General features: G+C 39.2%; 1 protein-coding gene across 1 annotated transcript in view; it reads right to left on the reverse strand.

Moving 5' to 3' along the window:
* The window catches only part of grip1 (glutamate receptor interacting protein 1), a 156,379-nt gene extending 148,406 nt beyond the window's left edge, over window positions 1-7,973 (reverse strand). The window contains exon 1 of the mRNA XM_016574707.1: window positions 7,739-7,973. Within this exon, the coding sequence (XP_016430193.1) occupies window positions 7,739-7,871 (133 nt within the window). The 5' untranslated portion in view covers window positions 7,872-7,973. The remainder of the gene's footprint in view (window positions 1-7,738) is intronic.
* Window positions 7,974-23,000: the final 15,027 nt, after the last annotated feature.

The raw sequence follows: 23,000 nt of genomic DNA on the forward strand, positions 1-23,000 counted from the left end.
GTAAAAGGCATTGAAGAGATTTGCCCATGCCATGTAAACATCTTAATCCAAGTAATTCCTTTCTCTGATTATCGGGAATAATCCCTAGACATAGCTTGAGCCCTTATGTTAGTGTATGGTTACAGGGATTTTTGCCCTCTTTTTATCACCCACCAAGCAAGTAATCAGTAATGTTTTACATAATATATCACTGGTTTTCAGCAAAATTATGTTTGAATTCATGGAGTTACAGTAGATTATATCTGTATAATTTACAGATTGCAGCAATTTTTCTCTTTGTAAAGAGAAAAAAATGCAAATAACTAATATAAATATAAATATTTCCAGCAAATATAAAAATGAATTGCGATTGCTACACACACTGGAACCAGAACAAGATTCGTTTACTTCACTTTTTTTGCTGCAAGCCGAGATGCACTCACAGACAGTAAATTGAACAATAACATGATAGTTTATCTGACAGTAATAAGAAGGATGAATTCTCAGGGGGGCTTTGGCGTCAGCAGTGGAGAGCGCCGTGATCGCTGGGGTTAAGATGTCATTACCAGATGAGCAGTTAATATTGCTGTTGTTTACTCGGCTAACCCGAAAATGTCAGTCCAAATGACAAATAGTGCTGTCCCCATCAATTCAAAAAATAAATAAATAAATAAAAAAATAACAAAAGGATTCCATGACTTTAGAGGCCTGGCACACTTTAAACTCACCCCGAGATGAGTGTGATACTCACAGGGAATGCTTAATGCAATCTTTAATGGCTCTTACACAACACATCAGAATTCATCATGCCTCTTTGATGGTGAAGGCTCCATCGCATGCAGAGAAAAGGGGGAGATAATAGGTTACGCTTTTGCTTTCAGCGAGGACATTTCCAGCGGGAGGATGAGGTGGTCTTACAGTACACAGTGTAAGGAGGGAGTATTAAGCCCACTGTAAATGGAGAAGTGCAGTGACGTGATGTGACAGCCCGAGTGTAATGGGATGATCTGAAGTTTGCTGGCAGAACATTTATCAGTTGAGGATGAAGGCATTAAAAACAGGGTAGCTGCAATTTCCAGTGCAAGCCACTTTCCTCAGCAACAAAGAGAAAAGGTCATGATGAACAAGGGATATGTCCTAATAAGGACAAATTAGGTGGTGTAAGCCTGAGTAGAGCTCATGGAAGGTACTGTGTGCCCTGCTAAAACTAACTTAAAGAGATAGTTCATCCAAAAATGAAAGTTTTGCCATCATTTGTTCAGCCTCATTCTAATCCAAACTTGTTTAACGTTTTTGTGCAACACAAAAAAGAAATATTCGGAAGAATATCCTGGCTGCTCTTTTTAATAATGAATGTCAATGAGGACTGGGGATGTCAAGCTGCACAATCACAAAAAACACAATCATAATACAATGATCTTATATATAAATATGTATAATTTTATGACATTTTTATTTACACTTTTTTATGACTTAAAGCGGTGCTATTATGCTTTTTCACTTTTTCAACTTTAGTTAGTCTGTAATGTTGCTGTTTGAGCGTAAAAAAGATCTGCAAAGTTACAAAGCTCAAAGTCCACTTCAAAAGGAGATATTTTATATCTCCTTATTTATAGATATTTTTTTAACAAAAATCACTTTTCAAAAACTACAATTAACGACTCGTTTGGACTACAACGCATATTTTCCGGGATTTGTGATATCACATAAATCGACGAATGGGACGAGACCTGGTTGAGCTGCACTAGAGAAGGCAACGAGTGTTATCACTATGTCGAAGACACGCTAGCTTTCCCAAGGCAGACGAACTTACAGTGGTTGCAATCATCTGGGTTTAAATCGTGCTCAAATTGATTTGATATTGATGCAATATTTACACTGAAGCTCGCAGGCGGCTATGGTAAGGGGCATGACATTTCCCGACCAGGCGCCGAGTGCTGCCAATCACAGCACACACTGGCCCAGCTAACCAATCACAGCACACACTGGACCAGCTAACCAATCACAACACATTTCGTATTTCAGAAGGCGGACCTTAATTTGATACAGGAACTATTCGAGCCGTTCATGACAGACTGGGGAGAGAGGTGTTGTAATAATGTAAAATATGTGAAAAATAATGTGTTTTTCGAACAACCTAGTATGAGAGCCTGTTCTAGTACACCCCCAAAACAAAATCAAGACTTTGTAAAAGAGCATAATAGGACCCCTTTAATGTATGCTACCCTCCAAGTCTGCAGTAATATGATAGCTTTGTGTGTGGAATTCCAGTGGGCTTTTATTCATTGTGAGTCACAGAGTCAGGGAAAACTGGATCAGTTCGATATCTGAACAAATCATTCAAGGCTGCGTTTCCCAAAAGCATAAACCTAAGTAGATTGTAGAAACTACTGGCACCAAGTCTCTACAATCTACGTTGGCATGCAATGCTTTGGGGAAAAGCAGCCCTTTTTGGTTTTATGAACTGGACTATTCAAAGCTCATTCAAGAGACTCAAAGTGAACCGAGTGGATGGCCAGGATGCTTGTGCTCTAAATAAATAAAGAAAAGAAAAGAAAAATGTTATTCAATTATTTCGACAAAGCAGAGTTCATCAAAGGATGACCATGACTAGCTGTGACCTGACAAAAAGAAAGAAAAGAAAAAAGAAAAGAAAAATGCTAGTCAATTACTTTGACAATGCAGAGTTTATCAAAGGATGACCATGACTAGCTGTGACCTGATCCAGTGCAAGGACAAACAGTGCAAAGAGGCTAATGAAAGTGGAGAAGAATATCCATTAAGCAGTGATCAAAACACCAAGAGAATAGTGTGTAACGTGCAACTGAAAAAAAACAGAAAAACAAAAAAAGATAAATCTAGAAAGTGTGCCAAGTACTTTCATCTAATTTTATCCCAAATGAGAATGATGAGACAGTATCCTCATGCTATTCAACAGAAGGCCTTAGGTAAATATCTTTTTTTCGGCGTAATTGCTAATGCGTAGAGATCATCTGACTGTGAAAGGTGACTGGGGAGGAGAGATTATTGTGGAGGGACCGTCAGGCTTCATTATCACCTACTAACTGTGAACAGCTCGTTAAAATACCAGACTCCATCCTTATTTAGCAACCGCAGGCCTAAAACAGCTGCCGCTGCGCAACAGACGTGCCCCATAACCATATATCAAGAATCTCTGCCATCTTTCCAGAAGGATTTTGAGAGGGTTATGGGCGGATGTTAATTTGTGTCTGCTTGAATGTGTCTTTGGAAAGCAAAATTTTGTGACACAATTCGTGAAGTGGTTGGAACAATAGATAACATCATATTTAGAAACACACACAGTTATGGTTTCGTTTGTTCGGTGTGAAAGATCTTCCGTTGGCTTTCATTAGATAAAAAAGATGGGTCTTCGATTATAGTTTGGACAAAACAAATTAACATTTTATCAGAGGGAAACAGTTTGTTTCACTTTAACAGTCAAAATGAAGACATTTGGCATGCATTTATTTTCCCTTCAGGGTTTCATGTGACCTATTAGAGGAATCTTTGCTTTGATATGAGGCAAGCAACCGCAGGCCTAAAACAGCTGCCGCTGCGCAACAGACGTGCCCCATAACCATATATCAAGAATCTCTGCCATCTTTCCAGAAGGATTTTGAGAGGGTTATGGGCGGATGTTAATTTGTGTCTGCTTGAATGTGTCTTTGGAAAGCAAAATCTTGTGACACAATTCGTGAAGTGGTTGGAACAATAGATAACATCATATTTAGAAACACACAGTTATGGTTTCGTTTGTTCGGTGTGAAAGATCTTCCGTTGGCTTTCATTAGATAAAAAAGATGGGTCTTCGATTATAGTTTGGACAAAACAAATTAACATTTTATCAGAGGGAAACAGTTTGTTTCACTTTAACAGTCAAAATGAAGACATTTGGCATGCATTTATTTTCCCTTCAGGGTTTCATGTGACCTATTAGAGGAATCTTTGCTTTGATATGAGGCAGATCCTTGATTTAGCTCCCAGCTCCTTTGAGATGTCTCTAATGGCGCTTTTCCACTGCGTGGTACGACTCGGCTCGGTACGGCTCAGTACGGTACGGCACGGCACGGCTCGGTTCGGCTCGGTTTGCGTTTCCACTGCAGTTTAGTATCGCTTTAGAATGGGCGGGATTATTCACATGTCGTTACTGCCACTTTCTTTTTGGGAACCAAACACATTCTGTCATGTGAATTTGATGAATCCATGCAAAACCTGTAAATCGCACAAGAGGTATTCCTCTTTACCAGGCAAAAGGTGTTATTTGCCACTTCAGTCTACATTATTAATAACACAGTATTCCCATGACAACTATTTTGAACATACAGTGTCATATTGCTGTAATTAACCTGTGACTAGCTCTTCATTTACTTTCCTAGAATAGAGCAAAATAGAAAATCATTTTAGATGTAGGGATGATGCTATGTCTCTCAAATTGCATAACATACAACAAATGCCATCAAAAAAAGACAGGGTGATTTTAAAGTTAACGCAAAAGAGCTTTCACAAGCAATTTTACTTTCATAATGTGACATTTTTCTAGATAATACATGATTTTAAACTAAATAAAAAAAGAAAAAGAAAAAAAACATAGGTAGGATTTTATCGTTTGAGAAATGACTGAATCCTGAAAAGTAGTCCATACATGGCATATTTGGCAGGAAGCATCTGAAAAATTAAAAAGGGGATTTTGGATAAAAAGCCACTTCAGAGGCAGATCAAAAACATTTTTTTTTGCACAGCGTTGTATAGTTTGTATAGTTTTATGACAGAATAGTTTTTATAGTTTCATGGCAGTATAGTTTGTATAGTTTTATGACAGTAAACAGGGTCAATTATGATTGTGACGTCATGTTGACTCTGACTGGTGCTCTGTGCATTTTAAAACAACTGGAACTGCACTGATACTTTAATCTACTCTTGTGAACAAGAGAAAAACAAACAAGCAAAATGGATGCTGTGCATTAGGTTTCTGGGAACCTCACAGCAGGGAAAGGCCACTTGCCCTGAGCTAAAAGAAGGCAGCTAATGTTTCATTTAGGGAGTCTCTCCACAAGAAGAATAGTCAGCGTTTAAAACAGTATTTTATATACTATTATGCAAAGGAAAACACCAGTTTGCAGAGGAAAGAGGTTTGCAAAAAGTACAGCCATTTGTAAGTGAATAGATAAGTTCATATTTCAATTTCACACAAAGCTGCAAATGGAGAAACTAAATGGAAAGAGGGTTTGAAGCCTCCCAGACTACCTTCATAGTCAGTGTTGGAACTGACAACTGTATTTACTAACATGTGACTTTCGAACTGGAACAGCTACACGTCACAGATTAGCCCACCTCACTTAAAATCTGAACATGAATCCTACAAATTAAAAGGCATTTTAGGCAAATTGTGTATAAAAAATGTATTTAGCCAATAACAGGACTGTCATCCATAGGCATATTTCCACTGTAAATAAAAGAAAGTACACATCACTTCACTGGGTCACCACCACCACAACGTCTTACAGTCCCCGAATACATCAAACAAACATATTATGTCTCTATGCTACTCTTTGTTATGGAGATATGATCCATTTATCAAAATCTAGTCCTTCCCCAAGTGTGGGTCATAGAAGGAGTGACAGCGGGCCACATGAGGGAGAATTTGATAAATGAACGAGAATGGACGCACTAAAACCTGACCGTGAATTACACATGAGGAAGGCAGAAATGATGAAGAGAGAGGCAGAGGCAAAACGAGGGACCCTAGCAAATCGACGGGGTGTGCGGTTGTGCTTGGGGAACCCACGTGTGACATTTCCAGGCTTTTACTACGGGTTAATTAGCAGCTAACATTACGTTTTAAAAGCAGCATTGCTAGCTCAAAGTCCAAATACATTTAACACACACCTGAAGCATTAACCCAAACAGGAAATGTAAGTGACATCTCTATATTTCCCACTAATCTAAAAATATTCCAAATGGCATGTATTCTTCAATTCATCTGAATGACTCAGTCGGACTCCAGCTGTGCCAATTAGGTGTCTAATTCTGTTTCGCTACTGCATATCAAAGTGAACACCTGACATTAAAAATCACACTTGAAAGAAAGAAGCCATTTAGGGAATAGGTTGCAGCGTTTAGCTGACATCACAATCATAACAACTCGCTGATCAAAAACAATTTAATTTCATTAACGTCTCCCTGCAAAAACCAAACCAAAGCAAATATGGGAATATAACATGGCTTCAGTCGCACAATTAATTCCACCAGTCATCCTCAATTCAAGCTAGCAATGTTTGAGAACACTGCAGCTATGCAGGTTTAAATTCTCAAAAAGGTTGTTAATGCAAATCAGCACTTTCACGCGTGGCACTGATGATTACATCACTATTGCTAATGGTGATGAGTGAGTATCTTGGGCAATGCTTTGTCTGATTTACATGCCTCCACTGATTCAGCACTGTAGAAATTCCTGACATATAATGAAAAACTGTAGCTATACTTGAAACTACACCCAAACACACTTTTTTTCTATCACGGTGGAGATTTTCCATTCACTTTGTTTTTGTTTTATGCTTAGCTAATAATGGTTTCTATCAACGAATTCACCCCTAAAAACAGAAAACTAATTATTAGTATGTTTATTAACCCATTTTCCATATTGTGAGCTTGCCTGGTGTTTTCAGCTTTTACTACCCTTGGTGGGACACTTGGTCCCTTCGATATAGACAAAACCTGACCCACACACACTGAAAAATGTTCAAGCTACATTAGCAAACTGTAGACACGTAAACATTAGCTCTAATTTGAATCCCATCTTCCTGATAGATTCAAAGCTTTCATACAAAGAGCATATACAATTCTCAATTCTCTAAATACACAATAATGCAAAAGACAATACAACAACAAAGCATTGCTAACACCTGCATTCACCCACTTTTAGACTGTCCATCTTTCACCAGGAATGCCATGGAATGAGGATTACAGGACTCCCGGCCCTCTTCCCTGTCATTACCCATTTAGCCCTGGGGGCATCTCATGAACAGGAACCTGCAAACTTCAAAACAGGTAGGAGAGTGCCAAGGGAGCACAATGCTAACTATCATTCTGTATAGAGGAAAACTCAACGGCAGAATGTACGTAGTGTGCATGGAAGAGATGCTGCATAATAAACAAAGGTAAAACAAAGGTTGAGAAACATGCTGGTCAGAGCTTGCATTTTAGAAACCTAGCGCTACAGCTACCTGAGACTGCTATGCTGTTGAAAATAATGCCCTGTCTCTCTCTCTCTCACACACACACACTCGAACTTCTCACCTGCGATTAAAGGGCAGTGTGCTATCCAAACACACCAAGTAGCACTCAAACAGCTGCAGCTCAGCAGTGTACACCAGTATGGCCATAAATGTCCACTCTAGTGTGCATTTAACGGCCAATGTAGCATTAAACACACTCTAAATCAATAGAAACAAATGGTGACCGACTGACACCATCCATCAGGCAAAGGTAATGGGGTGAAAACACAACCATATCCTTATAAACACACTCGCACTGACAAGGAACCTCAACTGCTGCACGCTAAAGTCTATCCAGGAGTTTATGGTCTGCAGACAAACCATTCATTCATCCCTTGAACATGAGCTGATCATGATGTCCCCCCTTGGCTAGTGATTTATGCAATAGTAAAACAATGACTGATACCCTAGCTCTATCCCCCATTTTCCCCCTCCCTTCCCAGACAGCTAGCGGGAGCACTTACGGTGCAGGTGCTCGGAAGCATAGTAATAGACGTCCTCATAACCCTCATGATAATCCTCTTCTGGACGGTACTTTTTTCCCTTGCGTCTCCTGGACCTCCGGATCTGCTTGACAAAGCCAAGGAAGCGTTCCATGCCTGCCCACCGCGTGCAGTCCCACTGATACAGGCGCAGACCGCCGCACTCAGCCAGCGTGCGTGTGAGAAGGTGTGCGTTCTGTTTGACAAAGAGCACAGCACCGAAAGATCTCAGAGAGAGAAAGAGAAAGAGAGAGACAGAGGCAGAGAGGGAGAGAAGGAGGGGTAGGGAGGTGCAGGGGGAAGCAGCGGATCGCAATCAGCTGGAGAGGATGGGTCAAATATCAGTCTTCTCCGGTGCACCCATCTCCTTTAAGAAACCCGTGTGTAGAGGAGTCCTCAGCCATACAGCTGAATGAGTCTTTGTGCATGCGTGCATGCACATGTACGTAAGGAAGAGTGTGCACAGGGCAAGAACAAGAGAGAGAGAGTGACAGAAAGAAGAGAAAGGCGGGGGGAAACCACACAGGTAAGTGAGAAAGACACAAAGTTCAAAGGAACTGACAGCAAGGCGAGGAATCCTTGGGCTATGACTGTCTCATTCCAGAGTGGGAATGGGGCGGGGATTTCGTCTGCCTTTAAAATAAGCATGAGTGTTTATCGGTGTAAGAATGAACAAAGCAACGATGCACCAGTGGGGTGTGGATGGAAACCCTCGAGGGATACCATCGCAAGACAAAAGTGATAATTCCACAAGATGCACTGTGGTCAATGTAGCTGGCGTGGCACTGACAAAAAGCTGAGAGGATTACAGCACTCTCTAATTCACCGCCAACACCAGCCTAGCCAACTGGTGCTGCCTGGATCAGCAACTAATAGCATTAATAGGGCTAGAGGACTTGTTAATTGAGCCTTGGCCAACAATGACACCCAAGCATGTGTCAGTAACCCATTCATTCAGAAGGGGAGTGTGCCACGTCACCCAAGGGCAATAACAGAACTCCCGAGACCTGATTCCCATTGTGCTGAAGTCATTCTACTGCCTTGACATTGGGAAAAATGGTCATTGTTTGTTCCAACCTCCCTGTACTTTTCTTCCCAGTAGTGGAGACGGAGAATCTCATCAAAAACACCCTCTGATTCTTCACCCTATGGAATCACCCCGTTCATCTCATCGTGATTGGGTGGCTGAGCTAGATCACTGTGGTCTAAAACACATCATGGGAGAATAAAATCTTTCACAGAAGGCACACTCACCATATGTGAGTGTCTTTTTCCGTGGTGTTGAGCCTGTTCTTTGTGCGACGCAGCAGGGGGGCTTTCTTTGTCTGAGGTTTGTCTCAAGCACATGCATGTATTAGGAGGTTAAATCCCACCCCTCTGGATTACTCCTTTTTTGATATTGTGATTTTCATTCAGCAGCTGTGGCCATGTTTTCACACGTTAAGGATTACATATGCATTATTTGGTTTGTCTCTGTGGTTCTGGTGGGAGAGAGAGAAAGGAGAAAAAGAGGGTCCGATCGGAGCAATCATCTAGCGGCAAACACGTGGTCTTGGCATAAATGAGCTTGTTTTTTAAGTTTTATTATTGTTATCATTATTACTACTACTACTATGCTTTTTTATTATCGCATTATATTGACAGTTAATTTACAGCTGCATGATTCTCAAAAACCCTCAAACACTGAAGAAACAGACTATTTTTAGGAGAGGCTGTCAAAAATCATTTCAGCAATTAGAATAAAGTCAATAAAAAATCTAAACTTCTTATCAAATAAGACATTGCCTCTCTGATTGTCTACTGATGAACAAACACAGGCTTTCTCACCAGGGAATGGTGTATCCTGGGAATTCACAGCTCCCACAATTTGAAGACCCAGACTTGTTTATCCAATCTGTCTGCCACCTGAGGCAATCAATGCACATTCAACAGATGCATCATTGTTTCAGGAAATACAAAAATCCAGACGCAATCTAGCTAGCGGGTGGGGCTTTAATTAGCTATGTGGTCGCCATACCTGTAATTAGACATCCTGCGTTCTCAGAGGAAGACTGAGTTTGGATTCAGGGCAGCTGCTCTTTGCAAAACTGCAAAACAGAGGCCGTATTCTCTAGCAGGGGCATATGAATCAGCATGAGGAGAGTTCTTTTAAAAAAATAATTCAATTCAATTGGAGATGTGAAATTCACAATGCAGTAACTATTATTATTCATGAGGTAAGTGCATTGTAATTAAGACTATGACTAGGAGATTATATAATTAGGACTAATTCACTATATTTCATAATATTCCATCTGGTACTTTGGAGTAAGAGCTGTAATATGAAGCATCAAGGAGTAATAATATTGTGATGGTTTGAGCTTGTATGTTATGAGAATTGTGGCAGTGTTCCAGGTGTGAGTCTCTCCTGAGATTGTTTTCAGATAAACCACTGCAGTAAAAGCCAGCTTTAAACACTGAGCCTGTGCCAAGCTCTTAGCGTCTCTGCACCTAGTTAGATCCAAGCATATGCTGCAGTCACCCTTTCTCCTGTCCAGTTCACAAACCCAAAATATAAGTTTGTGTCTTATTTCTTCTTTGGCTCAATGTATGATAAATGCTGCGGTAGGTGCAGAGCTGCAATGGGAGTCGTTTAAAATGCCTGCATGATGACTTCCCTTAAAGGAACAGTTCACCCACAAATAAAAATCGTATTTTTTTTTATTTATTAAATTCAATTCAATTCGTGTGTGTGTGTGTGAGCAATTCAGGCAGAACTTCTTAAAATCCTTACTTGTGCATCCATTTGAGCGTGAACTGCCTGAGGCTTTTTTTGGAACCAGGGCTGTGCCAGTTTGTTGCAATATGGTAGCTCCTCTTTGGAAGCAAGTCCATTGCCTGGGTAGAAAAAAGGCTGTCCAGACACTACATCTGCCATGAGCAAATGCTTCAGACGGCTGAAACAGCCTCTCAGTAGAGGCAGGAGGATGCTGACAAGTTAAACGTTTGCGTTTTCACAGTTATTTGAACGGAGGCATTGAGAAGTCATGCAGGATTGCGGAGTCAAGTGTTTCACACCTTTACAAACAAACTAACCCACACAAACGTAAATTCAGCCTTCTTGAATGTTCTGCCCTCTTTCCCAGTGCCCACAGTCTCCCTCTCATGGTTGAATGAAGCTCTCCCTTTACTAATTTATCACATCTGCAAGGACTACATTTGTTCTGCCCTTAACAAGTTCCACAAGGAAGGTCTATTTTAATCTCTTCTGCAGTAAACTCTTCCTCATTCAAGCACTTCTGCTCAGAGTGAAAAAAACAACACTGGACCTGATGACTGGCAACTTGGTATGTTGCAGGTCCAAGGTTCCATCCTCACAAGGAGGATCACCTTTACTCATGAGCAAGGTACTTAACTCCAAGTTGCTTCAGGGAAGAGTTGTCATAGCAAAAAGTTAACTGTGCAGTTTTATGGTGACATTCAGGGGTGCCAAATTAAACATTTTGCCAACAGCAGGTGAGTTTAGAAAATGTATTCATTATTAATATTTATTACCGGCCATAAAACTGTACTTTATTATTTTATTTAATTTTCAAGAGAGGTGACAGGAAATAATAGGCAGAAGTGCAGTTTAATGGCTGGATGGTTTGATTTGATTGACTTAACATTAGATTATCATTCTAACAACTCAACCATGCATTATGCTGCCTGCTAATACTGTTAGTTACAAATAAAGTTATTGGTCAGCTGGTTAATAATTCGTTTTATTCTTGTCGAAGCCAATTTGAGGCTTAGCGAGTGTTATTTGCGGACCGTGATCACACTGCATGAAAGTCATGGAAACAATTTTGAGGAAACAAATAAAGATTCTATAGTACGACTACAGGAAGGTATCAGACGATAGAAATCAAATATCAGTCAGAGCAACAGTCTCAGCTTAGGGTATATAGGAATGTTACTTATCCACAATGTCTCTGCTATAACTGTGAATGTAGAGCTCATGGCATTTTGGAAGCCTTATCTCGTCTATTTGTCAATCTTCCATTATGATAGGCCTGATGTACTATTATTACAAGAACAGCAGCATTTTAGCAGCATTCCTAAGCATGGATCAGCTAATGGAAGGGTTTTAAATGTCAGGCCTAAATTCTCTCCAAGATGTGAAACATTCCAAGACCTCCATTGACGTTGTCATTACCTAAGTACGTACTTAATCCTTGCATCAGTTCCTTTCCGAGCCTCACGCCAATGTGAGATTAGGGGAAACATCACAATGGTTGATTCTTTTGGGTTGAGATGGTGGGGAGACCTAGAGGTGATTTGCCATCAAAACAAGCTCACCAAATAGCTGACTGAAGGGAGCTATCGCAGACCTGTTCACGAATGTTGATAAGTAGCTGGTAAACACTGTCAGAATGACAGGAATAGAGTGGGAGAGACAGAGTGCAAGCAAGACACTAGGATGAAAGTATTCATCTTTAAGCATAGCACTGCTGTCAGATGAGGGCAGAAGAAGAAAGATCGAAGGATTTACTCGTTCACGCCCACTCTCTGATTCATTTCACGCCCAGACAGTTAATGTTAGCTAAAGCCTTATGGGCTGACACTGGCCTTCATTCAACCTTAAAAAGCAGTGGACAGAGCAAACCTGTGACCTTCCCAACCTCTAGTGGGAGTTCACTAGCAGAGTAGCACTATTGGAGTAAAGGACAGAAAAATATCCTTAAATCATTTAAATTCAACTGTGGGTCTCCCCTTTTCATGCACGGAAGGTTAAATCCACAATCAAGGTAATTAACAGAGCACCGAAAGGACAATAAAGTAACATATGATGAACAAATTATCTATGCATGGGAAATAACAATTGTAGACAGCTAATTTTGTACTTTATAAAGAGGTTCAACAACTTCTTGGGCTTTACTTTTGCACTGTTTCAAACTGGCGATTATGTAGTGAAACAGTACTTTTGACAGTGAACATGAAATAATAGTTAATAAAGCAATATCAAATATAAATCCAAATTAAGCCCTGTCAATAGTTTGTGAATCGAATCAGAAAATCAATGACGATAAAAGGAGTCACAATGCCTGAAGAGACTGAGCGAGCCAAATATATCCAGTAAACAACGTTGGCTGCATTTCATAGTGCGAATCCTTTTATTGATAGCAGTCACGTGAGAGGTGTTCACTGCGAAAACTCATTTTAAAGATGAATGTGGAAAAGAGGCTGAGAGGGAGCATGCAGATGGTGACGACTCTGAATAAAACATGAGGGGAGAACTGCTAAAAATCACATTCGGATCAGAGCACAGATTCAACATGTCACAAACAGCATTTCCAAAAGCAAAGACGTCATGTGAAAGTGTCCAAATCCTGCTTTGGACATCTTGTCTGACCCAGGTTGACCTCGGATGCCATATTTGTCCCCTGAAGCAGTCAACCCTTTCAACTGCCATCAAACAACTGCCAGTATTGTGCTATAACTGTGAGCGTGTGTACTTCTACAGCACATCCTGTTGGCACTCACATTCCCTAGGCCCCCTATGTGTCATTCCTGACAGAGGGAGAAATCTTCCGGCAGGCTTGACAGACATGTCCACATTATTAATGTACGTGACATGACTTCAGATGGATTTGATTGTTTTCCTCAAGCCTGACAGTGACAACACAAAATTCAGCATGGTATCTGGCACTTTTAATGGCTAATAAAATGAGGAGCAGTCCCTACTGAATGAATTTTTTGGAAGAGTCCGTCTTTAAGGGTCTTTTAGAAATCAACCTAAGATAGCATCTTAGCCCTGCATTTAAGGCACAAAAGGTCTACAGTGAGACTTGTCGCAAATGTCTCGTAGCAACCTTGTAAATAGACAAACAATTGAAAAATTGTGCAATTGAACAAAAACAATTTTGAACAGCCCCTAACACAATAAATGTAAACAATGAAGGTAAACAGAAATGTTTGTGTTTCTGAGCATTATCATTTAAATTGACCAATTTTTGCAACGTCCTCTTGAGGAACCTTCTGTATGACAGATGATTCTGTATAATGCTGGACTGAATAAATACGCTCGCCGTTGTTCATTAGCTAACACACCCTCTCTTGCAGCAGACTCCAAGTGCTTTGCAACAGGCAGAGGCGTCTGATTAACAATGTTTTATTGTGCATGAAGCCTCCTCGAGCTCTCTAGGAAAGACTCCAATTGCCAAAAGTTGACTGACCGTTAACATTTCCTTCCAATCGTAGGTCATACACACTGTGCCTGAACTGTCGTCACAGTCCAAACTTAGATACCTTTTTCGTAGGCCACGTCTCAAATGAGATGTGTGAGACTCTCTGAAAAATTATTTGCGAAAACATTTAAAAGTGTTATTAAATTTTCTAATTTAAGAAAAAATGAGCATGCATAATTAAGCATCCAATACCATCCAAATGAATAAAATAATTTTTTGCCCAAGAAACCCGAAATAAAAACACGTCATACTTTTGCTAGTGGTGTCTCTCTGCTGAATGGCTATGGAGGAGAACGCAACCGTCTAGACAACGGCCTGCTTTTTTCAGACAACACTACTACTATAAAAGCATCAAATTACTTAAATATAAACCCAGCACAGATGGTAGTATCTCTCCCTTGGGAAAGATGCTGTCATCTCAAAGACATTAAGTCTTCACGTGACACACTGTTTTTGTATCGTGAGGAATGTCTTTGTGACGTAATGCCCTGTAGGCCACTAGTTTCATCTGCCGCAGTAAACACAATCATTCCTCTGTCTGAGGAGCATGCCATCACCACGATCTGTCTTCGGCTGTTGCGCCAATATATCGATTCGACATAACCTGCCTAATGGAGTGTGATGCGGCTCAAGCGCCACTGGGGAGTAAGAAAAATGACAAGCACCTCAGATGTCTCTTGATTTTATTTTATGTTAAATTAAAACCAAATAGCTATGGTTCATTTCATCTGCTTTTTTTTTTTCAACCCCAAGATGTTCATTCTGAATATATAGAATATAAAGTGACTCTGCTGCAGGCATCTGCTACAGTGTGAAAAGGGAAAGATAACACCTCTGCTGCTGGTGGGTCTAAAAATATATGCTCATGATCATAATAGACCTCTTGATAGTGGTATTGTACCACATACTTGAAGATGAATACGCAGATACGCAGGGACCTAGAGAGTGAAAACCAGTGTGAACATGTCATGAAGTAAGTGTTTAATACAAGTAAACAACCTGCAGTATCCAACTTCTTACGGGGGAAATTTATATGTATTGCTGTACTCTGTGAAAAAACACAATATAAAAATTGTCTCAGTCCATACAATGAAGCTCAATGGAGTCCAGTGTTTTTTCGGATCCCACTGACTTTCATTGCAAGGACAAAAAACACATGAAGAAAGTAAGTCATACTGGTTTGGAAGATTAATGAGGTTAAGTAAATGGCAGAATTGTCATTTGTGGGTTTAATTATCAAGTCATGTCATAAAACAATTCTACAAACATCTTAATAAGTAAGAATCCTGGCTGAGGATTCTTGGACACCAAAAAGAAAAGAAACAGACATGCATTTCCTCTCCTTCCCTGACTTAGTTTGGTCATTACCTCATTTTTGAATAATAGAGCTGCAATTGCTTATTGTTTTAACAGCCCTAGGTGTTTATTAAAACACCATTTGTTGGGTTTGAGCACACTTGAAGAACATTTTTTGTTTTTTCAACATATAATTAGTTAAATCATAAACTAATTATGCTAAGGAGGGTTATTTAAGAATAAATTGCACCCATTGATTCATGTACTTCACTGAAGGAATTATGCAACTTGGGTAACGGCTCAAATACTCTCAAAATCGGTGCTGATTCTGAATGGAATTTGTTGTGGAAATAGAAAATGCAGTAGACTACTGCAATATGGCGTACTTCACTGGGACTGTTCAAGATCATAATATGTGTGTTCGGTTTGTGTGACTGTATATAGTTCTGTGCGGGTTGTGAACGAAAGGGAACAATCTCAGCTTTAGAATGGTATGCCTTTCTTTGCTTTAAACTTGGGATAGCAATCTCACTTCCAATACAATTCAAACAATCCTATTAACCACAGCCGAGTAAAGCTGTTCTTACAATCAATTAAAGTGCAGGGAACTCATCCAAGGCATCTTCCTAGATTTAGCATGCTGGTGGACATTCCAAAAATATCATTTCCGTCTTTGAAATAGAACTGAGCAGACTTCCAACAAGTTCAGATCAAGTGCACTGACCGTAAAAAAACTGCATGCATGATTGGCTTGGCAGTCCTGTGGATCCAACAGGAACATATTTGCCAAATGCACACACTCTCAGCATGCTAAAAGCTAAAATCAAATCTAATTTGATCCTAATCCTTTTTAAGACATGAAATGCACCAACTGATATGAGGTGAACACGGTGTCTGCCAGTCTGAAGAATAGTCATTTTACACCAGACTGTGATAAGTGTTCCCAAGACAGGAGTCTCTCTGAGTTTTGCTGAACAGCCTATAATAGGCTATTTAATGAGAGATTCAACTGTGACAAGTTGCAGTGTGGCAACATGCTCATCTACAGTATGTAACCAAGACTTTAAGGCATATTTCTATAACATACCATAATTAAACCCACCCTGTGAAAACTAGCTGCAGTCTCCCCTACAACAGATGATCATTTAAAAGTACATGTAGTTAGTATGACTTTCTCCACAATTCTTTTCCCTATTATAAGTTGCTTTGAGAGAGAAAAAAAACTTACTACACCACCTTTATCATAGAGCCAAGCAGTAAATGGCCACTTTCAATGAGAGCCAACCTTGTAAACTTTAATGGTGATGGGCTCAGAGAGAATACTAATAACATTCACTAGATGAAGAATTTCTTGCCAGCCACTAATGTATATAGTATGTAAATAAAAAAGAGATTAATTGCTGGCCAGAACCAACCAAAAATTACAGAGACCTCCACACACTCAGAGAGCTCCAAACAAGTCTGATTCTCACTTTATAAAATGGCTGCAAAGACATTATAACAGCCCCAATCAAACAGTCGTCCTATTGGTGAGCACTATACTGAGATAACCTTGAGATCCTCGTGGACAAGAAACAGAAACCCATTTCAGGTGACTTGCATCAGGCTGCATTAGAGAAACTTTATCATGGGCATGCAGACATTGACTGAAATACATCTAACAAGACAGAGTCCTTGAGAATACAAGTCAAAACTGTTTAGTGTACAAGCCTCCTCAACTTAGGAAAGAGAAAACACTGCATAGATCATTCACTCTGCCAAATATTTCACCACAGTTCCCAACGGATCATATATTAGAGCTCGTAATTGTTCACTTGTTTCCTTACTCAGCTGGCTCTGATTTCTAACACTTCAAAAACTCCCAGCTTTCAATATGCCAAAGTCAGCTGGACGCTGTGAGTCAGACAGCATCATTTTAACAGTTACAGATATGGAAGTCAAAGCTCTTCTGAGATTATAAATAAATCACAAAGTGGACAAAAAAATGCTGTGAAATCTATAAAAAGACTGTAAATGCAACTGCAAAATCCAGGAGTGGTGGACCTGGTGAAGCTGGTTGTCCAAGTAAGTCTTGCTAGTTAAGGTAGATTAGCAGCAGTGATGGCATTTAGTATGACTAAAACTTCTAGAAATAACCAGCAAGGTGCATTTTAGATAAAGCCTGTTGGAATCAGTTTGGAGAGTGATACAGCAGCAAAGAAAGAGCAATTTGCTCCTTTTATGGTTCCAAGTACACTGATCAAATCAGGAGCTGCGTATTACTGCAGCAGTATGCAATCATACTTTGAGTCTGGCCAATGCCTAGACTTTTGAGGGGCTGGAAATTAAATGGAGAGAAAGAGATTGAAATATATGTGTTCAGTGGGATCTGAAAGAAAAATGCACTTCACAAAATAAGACAAATATCATAAAAGAACATCCCTTTAGACATAATACTCAGAGAGCTTTATAGGACCCTGGCTTAGATTCAATGGACAGAAACAAAAATAGCAAAGAGGTCTGTGTGCAGCAGACAGGTAAGCACTGACTGTCTGGTTCGAGTCATTTTTAAAACTATAGGTTGAAACAGCTGTATACCACATTATTATTGTTTTTTCCTTAGTCTTACTTATTTAAATGTTCTTTCTGTTCTCAATGTCATATGTATATGTATGTTTGTACCAAGAGCTCCTAGAAAACCACAACAGATTCCTTGTGTGTTTGTACACACTTCGCGAATAAAGCTCATTCTGATTCTGAAATCTAAAAAAAAAAAAAACATGACAATGGGGTAAGAAATAAAAATTTGAATTTGAACATCTTACATAATTTATATGATTTTGCTTCAATGTATTTTACAAACATCATGATTCTGAAAAAAATAGGTGGTTGCAGTGTACATCTGCATCTTTCCATTTAAATCAATCCACGAGTCCTTTAAAATAACTCCTTGAAACTGGCCAAAAAAATCTGCAGAATGACAGAGCGTGTTATTAACCCTGAGAGCAAAGTTACATAACTACTCAGTGGGAGGAAAAAAATACCACCTACAGGAATCTTAATGATATTTAAGTTGTAAATATACTGCAATTCACAGCACACAGTGAGGTAAAGTGATATAATTGGGTAGAATATTTATGAGAATATACATACGTGGTATAATAGAGTGTTCTTGGAGAAAAGAAAATGCTTGAAAGCATGAATATATCATGTTGTATGTGGGAGATCATATCACCTCTACTATGAAAATGTCATACAGTAGCTTAAACAAAATATACAGTAAAACCGACATAATTGCACCATAACTACATAAACTATAAAGTACAGTCAACTGGTTAATATTACAAAATAAAATTTTTAACATTAATCATTTTGTGATAATGACCCTAGAAACACACATTCTGCTAAACAAGTGAATAAACAGACATTAAATTAAACATCAATTGAGTTCAAATATTATACTGTTGTGAAAAAGAGTAATGTATACAGTTATATGGTATTACTAGTATATATACAAATATCCAAGCTGAGAAATGAGCAGCAGTTGACATGCTAGCTATACCATAAGGCACTGTTAGACACAAGTATAGAAACTCCAACATTAGAGGCCTAGAAATGTCACAGTAGGTGACAACCTCCCTAAAAGCACAAAAGGGCTTTTGGGTTTAAACTGAGCTGTTAAAAGGCCAGTGGATGTGGAGCCAGAAGCCGTTGGAGGTGTGAGTGTTTCTTGTGTTAAACATTACGCTCCAGGTCTTCCTGCACATGCTAGGCTGGAGTCGTCGTCTTTAACCTTGTAGTTGACCCTTCCCTGGCAGGAGATGAGAAGAGGAGCCTCTCTCTGTAGGTCAGTGTGTAACACATGACTCCCTGAAGGGTCTAAAGTCCTCTAGGTTACTGCACAAAAAGGCTCTGTTGCTCTGGAGGACCAGATAAGGATGGATGTGCACAGTTTGTTGTATCCGTGAGGAAGTGAAACCTCGCTGGGATACAAAACAAGAAACCAACTTCTGGAGAGAATATCCAATTATGTGTCCACATTTGAAACCAGTCTCCAGCATGATTTTGGACATGGTATTATGCATATTTCCATTCAAAAGATTATACACTCCATTTCCCATTACCAAAAAACCTAAAACGTGTATGCTTAAATGCTTCTGTAGTTTTGGAGATAAATAAAAATGGTGTATGCACATGAAATTCCTACATAAAAAAAAGTGAAGTGAAGTGAGGTGCCATGGTACTAATAGCTGTTATTAATCACAGTACCATGGTACTGCCACAGCATGATATTTATAAAGGGCTTTCAGTGAGTTTCACAGAATTTTATTCTATTAAAATGTAGAGTATTAAATGAGATGATTGTAACATTCTGTTCCTGGGCTGCTCGCACATGAAATTATTTGTTTGCTGTGACAGCCAATGAGTCTGGCAGGCATTTCCTCTTATCTGTGGCCACAGGTACAAACACGGGCAGCCGTAGGACAGGGGAAGCTGCTCTGCCTCGGAACATTTATCATTTTAGGAGATATGCTCTAGTGAACCCACTCTTATTGTTTGCCCAGTGGCCATGGCAGAAGGTTTGGTGTTCATTGGGGAGAAAAACATACAAACAATATGACATTTGGAGAGACAGGAAAAATAGGCATAACGAGAGCAGATTGAGAAAAACAGGCCCCAGGTATTGTCTCAGCTGCCCTCAATAAGCTTGAGACATATTATTCAGACAAATCACAGCAACACGTCAATATTGCATTATTAACTTTATATTATCAACTAATATTAACTCTTTCTCATTTAAAATTAATTGTCAGGGTCTTTTATATAGATGTCTGGGACACATTTTGGCAAACAAAATGTTATGTGTGTTCTCCTTCCTGACATATATATATATATATATATATATGACAGCCAGTGTCACTTCCAAGATGGCAGCAAGGAAGTCTGAGGGACTCCAAGTGTATTGAAGAAGATCTAGATGTGCTCATTCTGTGTGCTTTGTCCAAAACACTATGTAACAGAAATGCAATAGCACTGAAACACGTGTGGTAAGTAGCCTGAAGGCTTGTTCACACCGGGACGAATATTGCACGCGATTATCACTGACGTTTAACGCCTCGTGACTAAACAAATGGCACCAATGTGAGTGTGCACACCGACGTGCAAAACGCGAGGCGTAAAAGTGTCATTTTTTAAAAAACGCCTCTGGCTCGTTTTTTGGTTTGACGTGCCGCGTTAAAAACTGGCCGACCAATGAGATTGGCGCTTTTGTTCACGTGCCTGGAGCTGCTGAAGTTACAGTAAAACACGACTTGGTGGCGCTCAAGCACAAAGCGGTCTTGCCGAGCACACATTGATACCTAACGACAAAGAGGAAGTAAGTAGACCAAGAAGATGCATCGAGGCAAGATGACTGTAGAGCTGCTGGTCTCATTGGTGTCTGAACACAAAGGGCTTTATGACAAAAGCGACAGCGACTACAAAAATCTCGAGTTGTTATGGAGAGGAACTGCAGATCAAACAGGTTTTGATGTGTACCGGGGTATTTCTGTTTTTCATTAAGCGCCATCTAATGTCAGGGAGTGAATTTGCACGTTCACTCGGCTCATCGCCTGCGGAAATCGCTTGGGTATGAACACAAAAGACGCGTCGAAAAACGTCGGCGATAAGCGCGCGCGATTATCGTCCCGGTGTGTACGAGGCTTGAGGCTTAAATCTAAAGACACGTGTGTTCAAACCTTGAAACTTTGAAAGTTAAGCAGTTAAATGAACAGATGAAGGCCCCCTTTTTTGTTTTGCAAATCCCATGCATATTCATTTTCCTGTCAGAATAATTATTCTCACATCAGTACTCAAAGACGCATTTCTGCTCATTCATTAGTGATAAATGCTTCAGTGTGTTTCTTTATTTTAGCAGCAGCACAATAGCCAAGTTTTCATCCATGTATTTTAATGCAAATTGTGGGATATATTTAGGATGTATTTGCAATGGAATTACGATGGAAACATTTCAAGAACCGATTACTAGATGCGCATCAAAAAGTAATCTGACTTTACCATTAAGTCAGACCAATCAGGCAAGTGGCAGCCTAAAAAAATGAAACTGAAAAGACTTACTCACAAATAGTTTATGAATATTACGACTGTGATAAACGCTAAAATCTATACTTTTAAATGCTACATGTGAATTTTGGTATCACATTATAATGCACAGTATTAAAAATGGATAGTCATTTTAAGATTTCTTAAAGATTTATTAACAATGTTATTAATCATTTTAAAGATCATTTAAAGTGTTACAGCAAAGGTAATCTAAATGTAAAAATAGGTGAAATGAGAATGAATAATTAAATATTCAATATTGACACACACACACACAATAACACCATCACTTTAATCTAAAAATATTGAAAAATGGGAAAAAGTCTTTACTATTGTGTGATAAATGATATCGTACTTATATATAGTGCAAGTGCACCCCTACTTTTTTCTTGCATTTTGCATTTTTTATGCAATAAATGGGAACATTTTTGATCCATATCCAAGGCTTTGTGTTGATCATCCTCTGTACATTCATTCAGCTATTGCTCTATGCTAATGGAAGAGCCACGTGGGAAGCCAGTTACTACAAAACCCCCTTCAGCACTCCCAACCTCCATCTCAGATTCACACGAGACGATACTGAGGACTTCAGCATCAGCATTAGACAATATTATCGCCTGTTCCACATGCCCTACTTACTGATTCAGAACACACACACATACACACACACACACACACACACACACACACACTGTACATATTATCATATTACATGTTCTGCATCAGCAACCTGGTATATGGAGCATCTCGGCCACATGCTGAGCCGTATGACTCGGCAGTGTGCAGAGATTTCTGAGATAATGATTTGTTTGGCACACATAAGTGCCATGGCAAATTACAGTGCAGGATATGACACAGTGTGACAAATGCCTTTTAACAGGATTACTACATTTCACCATGACATGTGCTCCAGCTGTTGAAGACAGGTGTCTCTAGTTCATACAGCTGGATTGCAAACATCAACACTCAACCTCTGATCTCTCCTAAAGCCATTAAACAGTTTTTCTTACAAGCTTGTACAGGCAGTACAGACAGTTTGTGCAGTTTCATTTTTTTAGTTTAGTTTAATATCATATGCAGAGCAAAATATAATATCTTTGACAATAAAATAAATGCATAACAAAAAAGATATACTTTAATAAATAAATAAATACAATTAAAACAAGAATGATTGTTTGTTTATTTCTCTTTTTTAGCATTTAGAAACTTTCTACATTGGTTAAATTTTGTTGCATGGAAATAAGTAAATAAGCAAACAAACAACAGTAACCAGTTAAAAAAACAACAACTCTACACCGTTTGAAGCAATTAATTTGGAAGAAATGTGAAATGCATTTAAAAATCCATCAACTTTACCGCAACTTTGTTCTAATAAATAGTATGATAATATAAACTGTATCATGTTGGCTAATAGTGTTGATAGTGTAATGTAAATGGAACCCAGAAACTGTGTAAATCTCAAATGGAAGTGGAACATAAATTGCATTGGACTAAAAACCCAAACCCTGAGAGAGGACTTTACCTCATTTCAGAATTCAACCACATGCCACTGCCTCATTCAATATTCCAGCCGTTGCAATCGTCACATTAATTCACTCTATTAAACAGTCTCAGTCATGGTGTAAGCGATAATGAATAAACAAACATTTCTAGCTCTT

Source organism: Sinocyclocheilus rhinocerous, unplaced genomic scaffold, assembly GCF_001515625.1.
Source record: "Sinocyclocheilus rhinocerous isolate Xijiao unplaced genomic scaffold, SAMN03320098_v1.1 scaffold1164, whole genome shotgun sequence".
In the NCBI taxonomy this organism is placed as follows: Eukaryota; Metazoa; Chordata; class Actinopteri; order Cypriniformes; family Cyprinidae; genus Sinocyclocheilus; species Sinocyclocheilus rhinocerous.